Raw genomic sequence first — 17,850 nt, 5'->3', positions numbered from 1 at the left:
TATCAAGTAGATAATCTGTTTTATCAATAGCTAGTAAGCCATTTTTGTAAATTGTCAGCTGAAAAAACAAAACACTACTTACATCATATTGGAAAAGGAATGACCTCAAGATTTCCAAGCAACACAGCTATTTTTCACATCTGAACTCCCCTGCTGATCATTAGGAGTGGTTTCAAATGTCCCATTCTTGGCCTTTGGTTGTGCCAAACCCTGGACAAGTCCTCAACAAAGTTAGTTGCAAAATATCGGTTATTTCTGCATCGGGGTGCTCCGTCTCAACTGTCTGCCCTCCCTTTTCCTCAGCACACCGTCACTCACAGTAGTGTGAAGTCTCTCCTGAATCAAACTGTGTTTATATTACATAAAGGAAGTGTGAAATCAGAGTTGTCTTGCTTCTATCTCCTGCAGACTAATCAACTACCTCCAATTCATCATTCTGTTCTGTGCTTAGAAACAATGTGGTCCGAACTCTGTGCTCAGTCAAGGTGTGGCAGGCATGAGGCAGAGGTGAATTGGGCCCAAAAGGGCTCGGTGCTCAATCAACACTCTTTTGTGGTGGTACATGCAGAACACGGCGAAATAAGTGATTGGGGGAGGGGGCAAGAACTGCCTTCTCTGATCTAAACTGATGCTGTTTTCTGGATCACGCTCTCCATACAGTTCCCAATGATCTAAAATGCCGATGAATGAAAGACAGATCTTCGTTTCTTTTCACCGAACAGCCTAGAATATGAAAAAGCTAAGGTAGACTAGAAATAAAACACAATTCCGAAAGGGTTTTAAACCAGATTTAAGTTTGTTTTTTTTTTTTTAATTCAAATGGACCCAAAGCAAAACTTACATTACAAAGGAAGAACAAAATACATTATGATATAACACTAGGAGTTACATGAAAGCTAAATTTGTGGGCAAAGGGCCTCATCCCAATCACATTCTGGGCTACTGAGCAAACCTGCAGGGAAGTTAGAATCTGTTTGCATACGGTCCACTCTGGTAATGAAACTATACATTCTTGTCTCTTAGGGTGTGCGTCTGACAAATCACTCTAGACTCCTCAGGCTCCAGATGTGGACTCTTTCTCCTGCCAGAACATTGAATTCTCTAGCGGAAATGCTGTTCCAAGCATGACTGATAATGAATTAAAAAAAAACAAAACAGTCAAGTCCTCCAAATTAACAAGCGTGGATTATTCTGTAGTAAATAGTTTAGAAATATGGGAATTAAATAACCTAAAAAACACTCTTAACTCTGCTGTACATTTATAAACACAAATATTTACACACACAAAAAATCTTCTGTTTTCAAAAGATGAGGTTGGCAGTTCATTAATGATCATAATCTTTTATGAGTTGGTTTCTTTGGTGTACTTGCCAAATATATTTTTATAAAGGTTTAAGAATAGGTTTAAACAATAAATTCCAAAAGGAACATAGAAGGCTCAGTGACAAATTTGATAATGTTTGGAACACTGTGGTAAAGATTCAGGAAAAACCAATCAGTTGATCTTCTGAAAATACTTGTTCTCTCTACTCATGACGTGACCACAGAATGCATCCCTGCCAATTAAATTCAAATGCGGACCTGCACGTTTGTCCCTGTATTCTACCGGTTACCACCTTTGAGACTGAAGTTTTAGTTGTGGTTGAATAGGGTATGTGATTGGGATTTCACTAACAAAACCAAAACATTCTCTTTAAGCTTCCAGGTAAATCAAACTTCAAACAATAAACAATGGAATTATCCACTTCTTCATTAAATAGAAATTTCAATTCCAGGAAGAGCTCTCATAATTTTTTTCCGAAGTTGCAGCAGCAATACAGAACAAAGAATTTACCTTAATCTGATCTTCTTACTTGGAATTCCCTGACTCAAACTCAGTGGCTAACTTAGTTTGGAAACCTCCAAATGGCTGGGGAAAGAAATCATTTTAATCTACCTGAATAAATGAATACACACGTTTGAGGAAAGAAGCCCTGTGTGACGGTAATGTTAATATTCCTGCTCAGAGTGCAGGGTCCCAGGCGCCCTCCCGGCTCCTCGCCTCCCTAAGGCCTGGGCTTTGAGGGGGAAGTAACACTCAATTCATTTCTGGCCATGCCATGACCCTGATGCTGCAAGTATGTCTCAGTTCTGACTTGGGCACTGGTTAAAAGAATGAGAACACAGTTGACTTCCAAAAGGGACTCTCTCTCTTGGAAGATGGAGATGACCCATTTCTATCTATCAGGTTCCAGTTAGTTTTGGAATGGTTATAAAACTGGCCACGCTCTCACTGGCTCCCCGCAAAAGAGTCCATGTACCCCATCAGCAATCCCCAAATCATTGTTTCCAAAGCTGCCCGTTCTTGTTCTTCATAAACCTATGCAATGCCTACAGCAGATCAGATACTCCAACACCAAAGCTACTCCGCATCCAAGAGAACAGACTTTGTGCTTGAGAAAATGGCACTGCTGGCTCTCTAAAACATGTAAAGCCAGAGTAGATTCTTAATTCTTGCTTGCACTTTCCAGATGAAAACGTTTTATACTGAATGACTTAAAACTAGAAATTCAGACGAGAGAAGCCCTTCATCTTGTAAACTTCTGATAACAAATTTATTACTAGTGTGTAAATATTTTGAAATTTCCCAAAGCACTAAGAACAATACTGGGATATTTGAAAAGGTTCTTCTGAAACCAATATGATGACAAATCAAGCACAGAACACATTTCTAAGGGCATCATCATAGATCCCTAATGCTTCTGGAACCTTTCCCGTTGTTACACATTATCATAACCATGTTTACACTGCAAACGTATGCCCAATCAACCCAGAAAATAAAACGACCGTCCAGAAGAGTTTCACTGTGCAAACCTTAAAATGAATAGGAAATGTTTAATTAGCATAACAGGAATTAACCAGACTTACAACTGCGCACCCATTCGAAACTGTACCCTTTAGAAATCGTTTTTTAAACTGGGAAGAGGAAAAAAAAGAAAAGAAAAAAAGAAAACACCATGAAACCACCCCGAATTATTGAACCGTTAAAGCCAAATGGTTTGACAATATTTTGGGCTATTTTTAGGGAAGACTCTACCACCAGGATATGAAATTTTCTGCTTAAAGTGAACGACAAAGCTTACAATGGAAATTGCAACTGACACACTATGGTTCTGCAATTAAAATTAAAAGTAGCGGTTCCTGTCCTTGTGGGCATGTTGGAGCCGGTTGTGGAATGAGAAACATCAAGTGAAATAATGGATAAAATACACCAGAAAGAGTATTGCACGGAGGCACTGTTTTAAAAACGGAACACACTGGCTTTATAAAGTTATCTTCTTTTTCCATTAATTTTTTTTTTTAAAAGCACGATTCAACTAGAGACAAGTTGAGTTCCAATGTCTCCAGGTAGTGTACTACAGTTGTTAAAAAAATAAGTTAAAAAATAAGAGCACACCAACAGGAAAGCAGAGGTACTGGATTTATGTCATCCGAAAGCTACATTAATTAGGAAAGGAACAGTTTGAAACCGCCAATTTGTACTCATTAAAAATGAATGAGGTGACAGCATTACTTTAAAAATTTCTTTGGGCATTTTCCAGTAGAACCCAGGGTCCCCCCCACCCCCCCACCCCGGGTGGAGCTGTGCCTCCAAACCTTAACAAGTGCTCTGCCGGTTCATACCGTCGTGCGCTCCCATGAAACCATAAATTTGGAAAGGGTAAATTCTCCACTTCAGCCCTGCTTGTGTCATTTTGGAAAAACAAGTTTTGTAAATGCAATATTGTATAGAAAGCTTGGACCTCTTAAACTTGGACCAAGAAACCAAATTAAGACCTTCAAGCATGTGGGATGTGTGTGTGTGTGTGTGTGTGTGTGTGTGTGTGTTTATATATATATATATAAAAAAAATCCCTCCCCTACCATGAAAACCAACCAAACAAACAAAAAACCTAAAAGTGTATACCTGCTTTCTGACTTCACAGCAAATCAGAAATTGCATAGGATATACTTTGTGCAAGGCAAAAAGCCTTTTAAGTATCTGGAATATAACTCCTAATCTTGCTCACAGTTCTGTGTACATCAGATATCATCAAATTTGTGTTTTAAGTAGTCTTTCATGACCTTGGCAATTGGTAGTTCGTCAAGTAGCTTTAGGTTTTGAAGGCCTATACATTGTCGAATTTTAATTCGGCACAGGTCCTGTAAGTTTCTGGGCTGTCCTAAAAAGACAGAAAAAAAGAAACTGTTACAAAGCTACAAAGTACAGTATTTAAGGCAGGCTTTTCAGTTTTGAAAACAACTATTTATTTCAGAGGGATGCGCCCCTCTGTGGACTTCACATGCAAAGGATCAGACAGACTCTTACTGAGAGGACACATCCCGGGTACCTTTGTGGGAGGTCTTATTTGATGCTTTTCACAACCTTGGGAGGATAGATATTTTCATCTCTATGTTACAAATATAAGGACTCAAAGTCTTAAGGATGGGAGTAAACTGCTCAATGTCAGCTGACCACCAAAGGCTTTTCAGCAGAGACTAAAAACAGTTCTTTTGATTCTAAGGCTGGTATTCTTTCCATTACAAATCAGAATGCTGGTTTTCATCCTGGGATGCCTCTAATATGCTGAGTGAGTCCATATGAACAAATCATCCCTCCGGGCCAAAGTTCCTCCATCTGAAAAGTAAGGGGGCTGAATGAAATGCTGTCTAGTGTGGCCCCTCCTTCCAGCTCACCATCCAGGACACTGGAGCCTAGAGATAGCATGATCTCTGGGGAGCTTTCTCAAACAACATTGGCGCACCTGCTCGCCAGGATTCCGGACATGGCACACCTTGGCTGTGGGCATGAGGGCCTGGACTGCGAGGGCAGGGAGGCAGGCGGAGAAAGCACTCCACACTATTCTGAAGCTGTGTGTCTTCAAACCTCACACCCTGGCCATGTGCCAATGAAAACCGCTGCTGCCACTCAAAAGAAAAATTACAAAATCCAATTTCTTTCGCTTTGGAACACTATTTTACCAAAACGACTTAGATGACCACAAACACAGGCAAGAATTCGAAGCAGCAGTGCCTCAGTCGTGTTTGGATTCACATAAATTCTGCTTCCATATTAAATGGTAATAATAACAAAAGCTCACATGCCAAACGCTTACTCCGGGCCACGTACTCTTCTAAGCTCTTGACATACCCTAACTCGTTTCATCCTTTTATGAGGGAAGTACTTTGATCATCATCCCCATTTTACAGACTCCTTGCGTCTCAGAGAGATTAAGTAATATGCTCAAAGTCAGGTAGAATGCCATACTTCAGCGGTTCTCACAACTTATTGGTCTCAAAACCTCTTGGCATTTAAAAAATTTATCAAGGACCCAAAAGAACTTCCATCTATGTGGGTTGTATCTATCAATAATTAGGAGGTAAAGCAAATTTTAGAAACAGGTATTCATTAAAAAAAGATAAAAATAAGCTCATTACACGTTGCCATAAATAACACTGGCACAAAAATAACAACGTTTAGAAAAATAATACGAAGAATGACATTCTTTCACATTTTTGCAAAGTTCTTAACAGGCTGGCTTAATAGATGATAGTGGAGTTCTCATATACGCTTCTACATTCAATCTGCTGTGCTGAATTCACATCATCTCGTCTCTGGAAAAGTCCACTTACACTCATGAAAGAAGGAACATGAAAAAGGCAGGTAATGTCTCAGTATTCTGGAAACTGTTCTGACCTCAGATGGGGAAGGGGTCTTGTGGAGCTCCAGGGGTCCCCAGGCCCTACATGGGAAACCACTGCTATCCTTAGTACTTTATACCCCTTACTTGAACTGTCCTTGTTTGTAGCAATCGCCATTATTCAAAATTAAGTAATTCTCCATAAATGAAAAGGGCTCCTTAAACTGCTCTGTAAAAAGCCTGTATGAACATGTGCTTTCCAAGAGTTGCTTAAGACATGGTCTCTTGACAGAATCGCAGAAGCTACTGCTTTCCTGGAAATGCCTGTAAAACAGGTGCATGGGTATCTACGGATATCTGCCCTGGGATCTATGTGAGGCTGTGACACATACACACTCACGTGTCTCCCGCCAAGATTTGTCTTCTCCATTGTCCAAATCTTTGCTAAAAAAGCACTTCATTAGGATTGACAAAGTCAGGTTCCCCATCAGATACTCTAGAGCTCTCTTCTACGACAGCACTTAATAAGGTTATGATTTTACATTTATTTGGTGACTATCTATTAATGCCCACTTTCCTCACTATGTCACATGTTCCATGAGGGCAAGACCACTTCTGGCTGCCAAGGAAGCCCAGTGCCTGACACAATACTCCATAAATACTAGTTGAATGAATAAATACTTAACAGGCTTGTCCATAAGGGATAAACCAGCCAACTTATTCCAAAACCCACCCATGTCAACAGCAAATCATTTTCTAACCTGTTTTGAATTATTTTTCACCACCCTTCATGGGCTACCATTAGGAAGGGAATAAATTATCATTGTCATTTTTCAATAAATGCTTACAGTATTTGATCTGCAAATGCAAACCAGAATAGGAGTTAGATATGAACCTTCTTTTTTTTCTAAACAAAGAATCTGATTTTGCTAATAGATGGCAGGTTCTTTTCAAACGGAACATTAATAAAAGGAATAAGCTCAATGTGTTCAGGCAAAAAAAGCAGGTGAGGACAAAGTTAACATGTATGAGTATACATGCGCACTTAAATGAAAACATACCATCCAACAAAGTAGAAAAACTATGTTACTGGAATTTGCTTAGCTAAGGAAAAAAGAAGGGATTGAGACAAAGGAATATTATGTATGGGGATCTTCTGATAGTCCTGTTTTGTGGGAGACCATGCTCTCCAAAAGTAACTACACCTTCGCCTATGCCTCATGCTCTTTTTGTACAGATTGAGAACTACCACCATTAAGGTGCCCTTTCCTTGAAACTATGGCAGAAGTGATGTTATGTGACTGCTATGGCTAAGTCATAGAAGGGGACACGCTTTCACCTGGCCCTTGGGACATTCACTCTGCGAACACAGCTACCCCCATGCCACAAAGAACTCCAAGCAGTCTATAAAAAGGAACTGAGGTCACTCACTGCCCAACAGCCCTGGCTGAGCTCCCAACTGCCAGCACCAAACTGCCAGCCATCGGAGTGAACCATTTTGAAAGTGGAGAGGACCCAGTCAAGTGACTCCAGATGGAGCAGAGAAGCAAAATAATCCACCATTACTGTGTGAAGGCACTAAAATTTGTAGCATTCGATAACTGAGATCCTGGGACCCGGAAGCAGGGTGTTGCCGTTAAAAAAAAAAAAAAAAATCTAAAATATGTGGCTCTATCAGTGGGACCAGGTGGTAGGGAAGGGCTCTGAGGAGGCTGTTAGGGCTTAAAAGAATGTTTCAAATGTTACTAGAAGCTGGAGGAAAGGGGAATCTTTCATTAGTGGCAGAAAGTTTGGCAACACTGTCCCCTGCTGTAACGTGGAATGTAGTAAATGCCCTAATGATCTGGTTAAGAAGATTCCGCAGCCAGAATACTGGCTCTCCTCATTGTCTATTATAAAATGCAAGAAGGCAAAGATAAGCTAGCAACTTTAATCCAAGAGATGCAGCTACAGAAATACTATCATCCTCAGAAGGTATCTCCATATGGGCCTTTCCCAGGGAGAGATGTACTTTCTATGTCTAAATATCAGACAGTTTTACTCAATTTGCTACTGATTTTCCTTCTCCTTAAGCAGTTTGTTGTGCTGTGGCAATCTTTGCCTATCTTGGGACAATCTGATTTTTTAGAAATTTCTTGACCATGTATAATCCCTGTCTGCAGAATGGCCTTTAATGGGAGAGGCTTATCTTGGTGGTTAAAAGCATCCACCCTGGAGCAAGATGGCCCAGGTCTGAGTCCTAGCCCCACCACTTTCAATCTGTGTGGTCCTAGGCAGGCTACTCAGCCGCCTGCTTCAGATTCTTCATCCATGAACCAAGGATAGTAACACCTACATCACAGGCTTTCTACCAGCATAAAAAGTAAATTTTGCTAACATGCTTATGGCACAGTAAGAGCTATTTAAGTATTCGGTAAATAAATATTAAAATGGTAATTTGTAAATACTTGTAGGATAACGTCTACTTCTCCTTCCCAGAAAAGAAGAGGACTCTTCTTGGAAGCTGAGGTCTCCATCTTCCTGGTGTTAAGATAGTGAGACACCTAGCTGACACCATGGGAGCAACTGGTAATCCATTACGGGGAAAAGACCCTGGGCAAAATGATGGAAATGGCACTCTGGAAATCACTGCGTGACTCGAGTCAAGCAGAGGTGTAAGAGATTTGTGTAAACAGCTGTGCAGTGACGACGGGAGAGATGTCCTTCTACAACGGTGCCACAAATACACAAATACAGATCTGAACTAATCTTGCCATGAAAAGCAGGCTAAATAGTTAAGGAGTGGTAAGGACTCCTTGTTGTAATTAGTGCTATTTCTAAGACTAAGGAGCTATCTTTTCAGGAGTATCATTTTAGGAATGGAAGGTCATGATGGAAAAAAAGTACTTATTTTGTTGTCAATACATCACTCAAAAGTACTTACGGAGCACCTACTATGTACTCAAAAATGCACCGCCCAAGGATTAAAGGGGTGAGGGGAGAGGAGGCAGCAGTGGCAGAGGAGAAGAAGGCAGAGGAAGAGAATAAAGAGAACAAAACCAAAACCAAAACCAAAACCAAAAACCCTCAATACGCACGTGCACAGTGTTTATTAGGTGTCTCAAAAAATTATTCCTACCCTACTAAATAACAACTGCCTTGTCCAAGGGATTGTAACAGGGGAGACCTGGGGGGGGGGAATCTCACAAAAGAGTATAATTTAAGGAATCATAAACACTTGGGGAGATGCAGAAACACTATAAGGTGTTCACACTAACAAACTACAATGGAATTGCATAACAGTTCAAAGGGCTATTAGTCTTTCCATTTGGTAAAGAAGCCCATCATTAGTAATAATTGGGCTGGTCTAAAGTAGGAAATCAGCTTTTGAAGGGTCTGGTCTAGGATAAATTACAAAACCAGGCAGCAGCATAATTTAGAAAATTAAATGTCCTAAACCACCTCCTTTTGATATCACCATTACCATATTTATGATAGGATAGGCAAAACATTTTTGTATAAGCTAAGTAAAGAAAATGAAAGCACAACAAAGGTCCCAGTCTTCTTTGGGAGAAAGGGAGAAGAGGCTGGACGTTTCAGAGGGGAGGGTGGAAAGAAACACAAGGAAAGACTGAGCTTCCTCTGGACTGCTTTATACAATCCAGCTTGTCCCTTCAAGCACGTCCCCACCTCAGGTCAGCATCTGGAATGGTCTCCCAATACTTCTGTTTCACTTCAGCTTCCCATTTTAAAATCCTACTATAAACATGTTTTATTCCTTTGCTCTTCTCTCTGAATTCCTTTCACAGGGACTCAGTATGAAATGTGTTCAACAGGGGCAGCTGGGTGGCTCAATCGGTTAAGCGTCCGACTTTGGCTCAGGTCATGATCTCACAGTTCATGAGTTCGAGCCCTAGGTCAGGCTCTGTGCTGACAGTTCGGAGCCTAGAGCCTTCTTCTGATTCTGTGTATCCCTCTCGCTCTGCCCCTCCCCTGCTCACACCTTCTCTCTCTCTCTCTCTCTCTCTCTCTCTCAAAATAAATAAACATTAAAAAATATTAAAAAAAAAAAAAAAAAAAAGAAATGCGTTCAACAAATCTTACTTCATAGGACAATGGCAATTTCTACCTTGCCTGAAAATAAAAACCATGGTATTGTAAAATAATTTAAGCCTTAGAATCCAAATATATACAATATCAGCCTTGATGACATCTGTCCATTGGTTACATTTTTTTCCACAGGCTAAGTGAGCTTTGACCTACATTCTTCATTTGCACCAAACAAAATATTGCTTCCTAGCAAGTGACAAATCTCTAGAAGCCTACGTTAAAAAGCAGAGTGCAATATAGGGGCACCTAGGTGGTTCAGTCGGTTAAGTGACTCTTGATTTTGGCTTAGGTCATGATCTTAGAGTTTGTGAGTTCAAGCATTGGGCCTGCAATGGGCTCTGGGCTGACAGTGTGGATCCGCTTGGGGTTCTCTCTCTCCCTCCCCTGGCTCATGCACACATGTGCACAAACTCTCTTTCTCAAAATAAATAAGTATTTTTTAAAAATTCAGAAAGCGGGGCGCCTGGGTGGCGCAGTCGGTTAAGCGTCCGACTTCAGCCAGGTCACGATCTCGCGGTCCGTGGGTTCGAGCCCCGCGTCGGGCTCTGGGCTGATGGCTCAGAGCCTGGAGCCTGTTTCCGATTCTGTGTCTCCCTCTCTCTCTGCCCCTCCCCCGTTCATGCTCTGTCTCTCTCTGTCCCAAAAATAAATAAACGTTGAAAAAAAAAAAAAATTTAAAAATTCAGAAAGCAAAATTAGTATCATGAAAAGTCAGAATAAGGTAATACTTTCTATATCAAAGAACCTTAAAATGTAGGATAAGTTGATTTAGAACTGTGTACTATTTATTTCTAAAAGTGATTTTAGTAATTGGTACTGAAAAGCCTATCAAGACTACAATGTAGATGTCTGGCAAATTCCCAACTTCTTTGGGGGAAAAAAAAAATCAATAATCAAAAATCACCTTAGGTAAAATGTGTTACATAAATGATTTCTCCAAAGAGTTATACTAGGTAACACTGTTTTGATATCATCCTACCAAAAAAAAAAAAAAAAATCAAAGAAATTGATTAAAGAAGCATTTGAAAGAAACACAGGAATAAGGGCACCTGATATAAAGGTGTTGTTTTATGTGATCATCTGCTGACATGCCTGCCGTTCCATTAGATTTAGCAGAGAACACCACAGCCTAAAATTTTCTTAAAATTAAAAAAAAAAGTCATGACCTGTATTCTTACTTTTTAAAGTTCGAAACTGTTTTGGAACTTTAACTTTGCAGCTAAAACATAGTGTTTGACTATTTAAATAAAAACACACTTCAGATTACTGCAGTGTTTATAAAACAGTGTTCTTAAATTTTTTTTTAATGTTTGTTTATTTTTGAGAGAGAGATTGACAGAGTGGGAGTGGAGGAGGGGTAGAGAAAGAGGGAGACACAGAATCCCAAACTGGCTCCAAGCTGTCAGCCCAGAGCCTGACACCGGGCTTGAACCCACGAACCATGAAATCATGACCTGAGCTGAAGTCGGACACTCAACTGACTGAGCCATCCAGGCGTCCCTAAAACAGTGTTTTTAAACACCTGTGATGCTGTTCTAGAAAGTAACAAGCTTACGTACTTGACAGATTTAAGTCTCCACCAAAACAATTTACCCAATTCATTTCCCTTCTACCTAATCTTTTTTTCAGAAACATAAGCCATTTAATTTCTTAAATTATACAATTTGAAATACAACCCAGTCCTATCTTTTACGCACCACTGAAGCATACTGAGTGGTTGCTTCAGGTCTATGAACAGCATCTACTGGAAACACAGATCGCTGCATCAACTTGGACTCCTTAGGACAGTAAACACAAACCCAAATAGCATATTCTTTGCCATAAGAAAAAATCTATACCAGAGCTTGCCACAGGAATAAAAGATGCTGTGTAATTTGTTCAGCTGTTTAGTGAACAAAATAAAATGGTTAATTTACTGGACTTCTTGCGCCTTGGATATGCTGCTCTCTAGAAGTGGGATCTAGAGTCCAGGGTACTTACTAATCCTCCAAATTAATCTGAATAATGAATCTGTTTGCCCTCATGCATCTGATAGAACCACAGTTTTACAGACACACTTCAGCAAACACTGATCTCTAGAGATCCTAAATTGTAAATATGCTGGCATAGGGCAAGTCGTAATTTAAAGCATTTCATTTTATCCAGGCGTTGTTTTATGTGATCATAGAGAAAGACAAACTGTAACTGCAAAGAGAAATATATCAGAGATTCACCAAATCTGAAAACACTAGGCTAACAAGGTGTCCTTAAAAATTTGAATAGAGAGGTTATACATCATTAGGTCTCAAAGTTTTTAAGTTTTATGGCCTTTATGCACTCTTAAAATTGGAGCACCTCAAAGAATTTTTGTTGTGTGGGTTACACCTATCAGTATTTGCCACACTTAGAAATGAAGATTGAGAAATTTAAAACGTATTCATTGATTCATTTAAAAATAACAGTAATATGGGGTGGGGGGCGCCTGGCTGACTCAGTCAGTGGAACTTGTGACTCTTGATCTCGGGGTTTTGACTTCAAGCCCCACGTTGCATGTAGAGATTACTTAAAAAATAAAATCTTGGGGCGCCTGGGTGGCGCAGTCGGTTAAGCGTCCGACTTCAACCAGGTCACGATCTCGCGGTCCGTGAGTTCGAGCCCCGCGTCAGGCTCTGGGCTGATGGCTCAGAGCCTGGAGCCTGTTTCCGATTCTGTGTCTCCCTCTCTCTCTGCCCCTCCCCCGTTCATGCTCTGTCTCTCTCTGTCCCAAAAATAAATAAACGAAAAAAAAAATTAAAAAAAAAAATAAAATCTTAAAAAAATACAACAAAATAAATAAAATAAAAATAACAGTAATATAAATTCATCATCACTTGAAGTAAATTTTGTGGGGAAAAAGAAGCTGCTTTCTAAGATAAAAAAGGTTTCACGAGAAGAGTGGCACTGTTTTACATGTTTTTGCAAATTATCTCTTAAAGTCTGGCTTCATAGAAGACAGCTGGATTCAGAGATCTGCTCCTGCATTCTGTTGTGATATGCGGTGTTGATTGAAGTAAGTGAAGAACACCCAGCCTCACATAACTGGAAAGGGAAGGAATATTTTCACAGCCTTTTAAGATAATCATCATCTTTGATACTTCACCAAAACTCGACAAGTGTTATTTTTTTAAAGGTTAGTTGCAATAGGAAATCTGAAACAAAATCAATGAACCTTTTGTACTCTTTCACATTAAAATCCATTGGTCCATCTTGCCCTTTGAACAGTTCACTACGTTATGAGATCTTCCAAATGCTGGCCCATTTCATTATACAGTATCAAAAAATCACTTTTGTTAGTATCACTGCTGATCTCAAAAAAGTCTTTACGTATTGGGAACGTACCAAAGTCACAGTAGCAAACACAAGCTTTTCAAAATTCTAATTTTCACTTGAAAGCTCAGATTTTATGGCTTGCCATAAATACTGTCAGTTGTTTCCCTTAGGGTGACAAGGAAATGTCTGCCAAATATCCAAGGTGAAATGGCTGTAAGAGTGGCTGTCAGTCGCCCTTCCAGGTAAAAATGGGTGTTCCACACACACAAAAGCTGCTGGTGTAGCTCAAACAACTCAAAGGAGTGTGTTTCCTCAGTTCAATCACAGCACTCTGCAACTCAGTAAGAATACTTTCCATCTCCATTCCACAGAATATTAAAAAGGCACACACGCAGAGGGATCAGATTTAATGGGATTAATTTTACTGCTTCGTCAAAGACATCCCTAAATGGAACTGGAATCTTCTTTAGTGAGATTGCCCGGCGGTGAAGAGCACCAGGACTGCTGGTACCCTTGGGGGCCATGGCCTGAGGAGCCAGCAGGTTCACCTACTGTTGCATTCACACCCAGTCAAATGTCAGTGCAGTGAAAGAGGCAAATCACGTAGCGTTGCTAGGAAATCTGTTTTGCCTGCGTGGACACCTAAAACGATCTCGAGGACCCCTGGGGAGTCTGCACTGTTGCACATAAATTGTAAAATAAAATCTCAAGCAGCAGGAAACCATCCCCTTTAAGAGTGGTTACTGGTAAGAATTTTAAGAAGGGAGAGACCCCAGAGACTATGGTCTGATCCCCCCATGGTTCAGAGGTGGGGCACTGAGAACCAGGGGGAGTGGGGAGGCCCAGCGGCTTGCCCAAGTGTTTTTAGGCAAGTCAGACACAGACAGGGTCAAGAACCCATTAGCCCCTCTCTCCACCATTAGATACACCTAATTTAAAAGCACCTCTGACACAGGCAGAGCTGAGAGGTCTTCAGAATGGTAAATGGGAGAGATGTGCCTCTCAATTCCAGTGGGCAAATCACCACTCAGCCCAAATGACCATGGATAGGATGGTTTTTCACATTGTAAGTAACAATGATAAAACTAATGAACAGACTTTCAGTTTCAGCTCCCAAACATGTCAAGAGCTTGGAAGTCATCACTCCCATCCTCATAAGAAGGAAAAGCTGAACAAGCTCAAAATCAATGACTTCCCTTGGACCAGCCCACCCGTGAACAGACCTCCCAGGGCAAACGTCCATCACAGAATCAGGAGAGAGGAACAAATCCAGAGAGTCACTGCGGAGATGTGTGTGCCTGGTGCAGAAGACGTCAGAGCCCTGAACTGGCAGAAACACTTAAATGATAATTTTGATGAATTACCTGAGGCTGTGTGTGGACTGGCCTGACAGTGAGAGCCCCCAAATGTTCTCTCAGTTTTACTCAGGAGCCCCACCAGGTTCTCACAGTGAATAGCTGATAAAAACCCCTTTGTGGTTCTAGCAAGGGAGGGCAAGAATAACCATATGACCTATGCCCAGAACCTTCTCCATAACAAAGGCCTGTTCTCTACAAGGAAAGACATTACCAGAGTCTTATCCCACCTGGAGAACGAACATTTCTCTGACTTCAGCCCCCAACAGGCTTTCGGTCTCACCAAGGGGTGTACATGTTGAGGAGGAGAAAGATGCGGGGGCGTGAGGGGGCAAACTAAGAAACGCTTATGAAGGCCACAGCCCAGGGATACAGGACCCTGGATACACTGAGATCTTCATCTGTAGACTGCTATCCTCCCCACACCCTGCCTCCACAGCAACAGGGGTCCAGTGTGAGGACAGTGGACTACAGGTGCATGTGAAAGAGCCGCGAGATGCCAACACTTCCGAGAAGCCCAAAGTCAAGAGGGGAGACAAAAGCAAGGACACAGGAGTTTGAAGCCTCCGGCACCTACGGCCTTGGCAGACACAGCACACAGCCCAGCTCCTCACCAGGTTAACACAGAACCTGACATTTAAAGGCCTATTTACCTCAGTTCCTGTTACCTGATCCATCATGCCTGGCTTCAATAAAACATTACAAGACAGGCTAAAAGGCAAGAAAAAACAACAGTCGGAAGAGACAAAGCCAAGCATCAGAGCAGACTCAGCTATGACACAGATGCTGGAATTATCAGACAGGCAATTTAACTATGATTGCTCTTTTAAAACTAACGAAAATATTTGATGGTGCTGGTAAAATCTTGCCTCTCTAATGCCTTAATGAAATAGCAGCTCTGCAGAGGTAGATTCCACACAGTAAGTATAGACGTGGATGTCACTGGCAAAGTAAGGAATGGGTGACGAGCGCAACCTCTCCAATAGCTCTTGACCTTGCTGCTTGCACAAGTCTTTGATTCCACTTTGCCTTCGGAACATTTCTTTCTTGTGCAGAAAGGGTAAGCCTTACAATTGAAGGATTTCCTCGGCAGGCAGCACAACACGGCACCCGTTCTTCAAACAGTCCAGCCTATCAGACATGGAGGCAGCCTCCTCTCAGGGGGCGCTCTCCAACAGGGAGTCATCTTGTTCAAGTGGCGCTCTCCAGCAGGGAGACATCTTGTTTACTGCCCTCTCTACTCTGACTTGACTCTGTTCTCTAAAACCTTCTTCCAATTTCCACACCCTTGTGCACAAGGAGCTGCAGGTACCAGTTCTGTTCAGTCCTGAGGCCTTCTCCTGCAGAGGTGGCTGGCTGAAGAAAGTCCATGGCGACCACATGTGTGATCTGTGCCTGAGCATGAAGAAGTAGGCTTTCCCCTGAAACTAAGTTCCTCACTACTTCTCTCCAAACAAAATTCCAGGCATGCAGGTAATTAAAATCCCTTTTTGTCCCCCCATAAGTTTAAAAGTTCTTGCTGGTCAATGCCTGAGGTTCAGCTTTCCTGTGGAATTCCTCTCTCTTCAAAGATTTTACATTCCGAATAACTCCTTCGTCAGTAGGCATGTTGAGGAGGGAGGGGAATTTACATTATGGCACAGGGAGATGATAAGGGGTAAAAGAGCACTGGATTACAATCGAATAGCTCAGGCTGAGTTTGGTTATTATTTAACCATATCCTCAGGGTAAACTTTACTGATGAAATAGTCTTTATCCACGTTTAATACTGTACCTGTTTTAACATTTTCTTGTGCTTGCCCTTTTTTTATTCATAAATGTTTACTTTCTTTTTTGAATTGGGCAAACATTCCTACAATGTTCTGCTCTTCCCTCAGGCTGGAGAATTTGAGCCCATTTCCATAGACCAGAGCTTCCAGGATCCTCTTTGCTCCGTAATGGTGTTTGACGCTATGTGCAAATTATTCTCCTTTAATTACCTGTGTTCATTTGCATGATCCTGAGAATGAGTTTTTCCTTAAATTTTGTGCCCTAGGCACCTGCACCCTACTTGCCTCACCCGAGCCTTGGCTTTGGTGCAAGGGGCTGTTTAACTCCTCATCCAGGGACTCAGCCCTAAATGGACCTCTCCCTACCAACAAATGGGTGTCTGCTGCAAACTGTCTCCACTACCATTTCTACCTGTGATCAGTCACACCTGCATTGTTCCGTTGTTCACTTTCTCATTTTTTCTTCCAAGTAAAAGAACTAAAAGAACAGAAACTGGCTTCTCTAAGCTGGAAACATCTTTCCTCCTGCAAAGTGATCCACATTCTTGTTCCAGGGCACAAAGAAGCTGCTCCTTCACTTGACTGGTTTTCTGGAGGAGACCATGTCGAGTTCCAGCCATCCTAGGAAACAGAAGTTTCTGGAAGTCTGGTTGCAGGTGAACAGTACCAGCAGTTCTTCATGGTTTCTGCCTCTACCCACAGTCAACAAGGCACCAGCAGATACTAGTTTATACCTAAGCCACTCGACCTGTTCTGTTTCTATGCGGTTTGTATCAGAGTTTTTATGGCAATTTTTCTAAAAAGCCACAGTAGCGTTTAGATTCCACAGGATTATAACTGCCTTGAGCTCTTCTAACTTAAATAAACTGCTTCGAGTCACAATGGTGCAATGAACAGTAGAAGAGACTTGAATAAAGACCACCAAGTGGCATTTCTGCCATCCTTATACCTCAGGGGTCTCAGATTAGAAGCCAACAGCTCGGTGCCTGGTGCTCAATGGTGTTGTGGAGGCCAGAAGGAGCTTGCAGATTTGACTTAGTGCTCCCTGAACTATCCGACCTTCCTTCACTCTGGCTTTCAAGAGAGCTCAGTAGAGAGCTCCAAAAAGCATCAGTTACAGTTGGTTCTTCTAACAGATAATTACTCACTAGGAAAAGAAAATCTAATAAATGATGCACAGGTCAAGCAGAAACGTTAACTTTGGTTTTGGCAGGAAACATCACCGGAGAGTCAACAAGGAATGGACTATGTTGAGGCACCTGAGCACAACGATACCGTAGCCTTCAAAAGGTTGACGGCCCTTCACTTCTGAAAAGCATACCAAGTTTGCTCGGCCACCAACCACCAGTCAACCAGCTGACCCACATTTCCTGAGGGCCTACCAGGTACACAGCTCCACTCTACGTGTAGCAGGAGACCTCAAATACGAAGAGGCAACCCCGTAACTCTTTCCACGTGCCCCTAATTTTAAAGGTACCTGTGAGTTTTCTCTGTAACTCAACAGTCTTGCTCCCCAGAAGCACTCTGTGCTGTAACTCAGCAGCTCTGAGGCTGATGGGAAAGGGCAGCGCCCCCCATCCCTCCTTGGGTCTCCATATGCAGACTACAGAAGAGTCCACCGAGCTGAAATTAGGAAGCAAGGGGAGAATAAGAATCTAGGGGATTTGCTCTATTGGAAGCAAGCCAGCC

General features: G+C 41.7%; 1 protein-coding gene across 2 annotated transcripts in view; it reads right to left on the bottom strand.

Annotated features, from left to right (window-relative positions):
- Positions 1-789: 789 nt before the first annotated feature.
- The window catches only part of ASB7 (ankyrin repeat and SOCS box containing 7), a 52,962-nt gene continuing 35,901 nt past the window's right edge, over positions 790-17,850 (bottom strand). Inside the window, exon 6 of one of the 2 annotated variants that reach the window (XM_040493804.1) lies at positions 790-4,202. In XM_040493804.1, the coding sequence (XP_040349738.1) occupies positions 4,063-4,202 (140 nt within the window). In that variant the 3' untranslated portion in view covers positions 790-4,062. Of the gene's footprint in view, positions 4,203-16,902; positions 17,785-17,850 lie in introns of those variants that run through there. The other variant, XM_040493805.1, reaches the window with a different exon arrangement.

This window comes from Herpailurus yagouaroundi, unplaced genomic scaffold (assembly GCF_014898765.1).
Source record: "Herpailurus yagouaroundi ecotype Mexico unplaced genomic scaffold, PumYag 185, whole genome shotgun sequence".
NCBI lineage: Eukaryota > Metazoa > Chordata > Mammalia > Carnivora > Felidae > Herpailurus > Herpailurus yagouaroundi.
The sequence above is the reverse complement of the archived record's forward strand: the minus strand, read 5'-3'. Positions and strand labels throughout refer to the sequence as shown.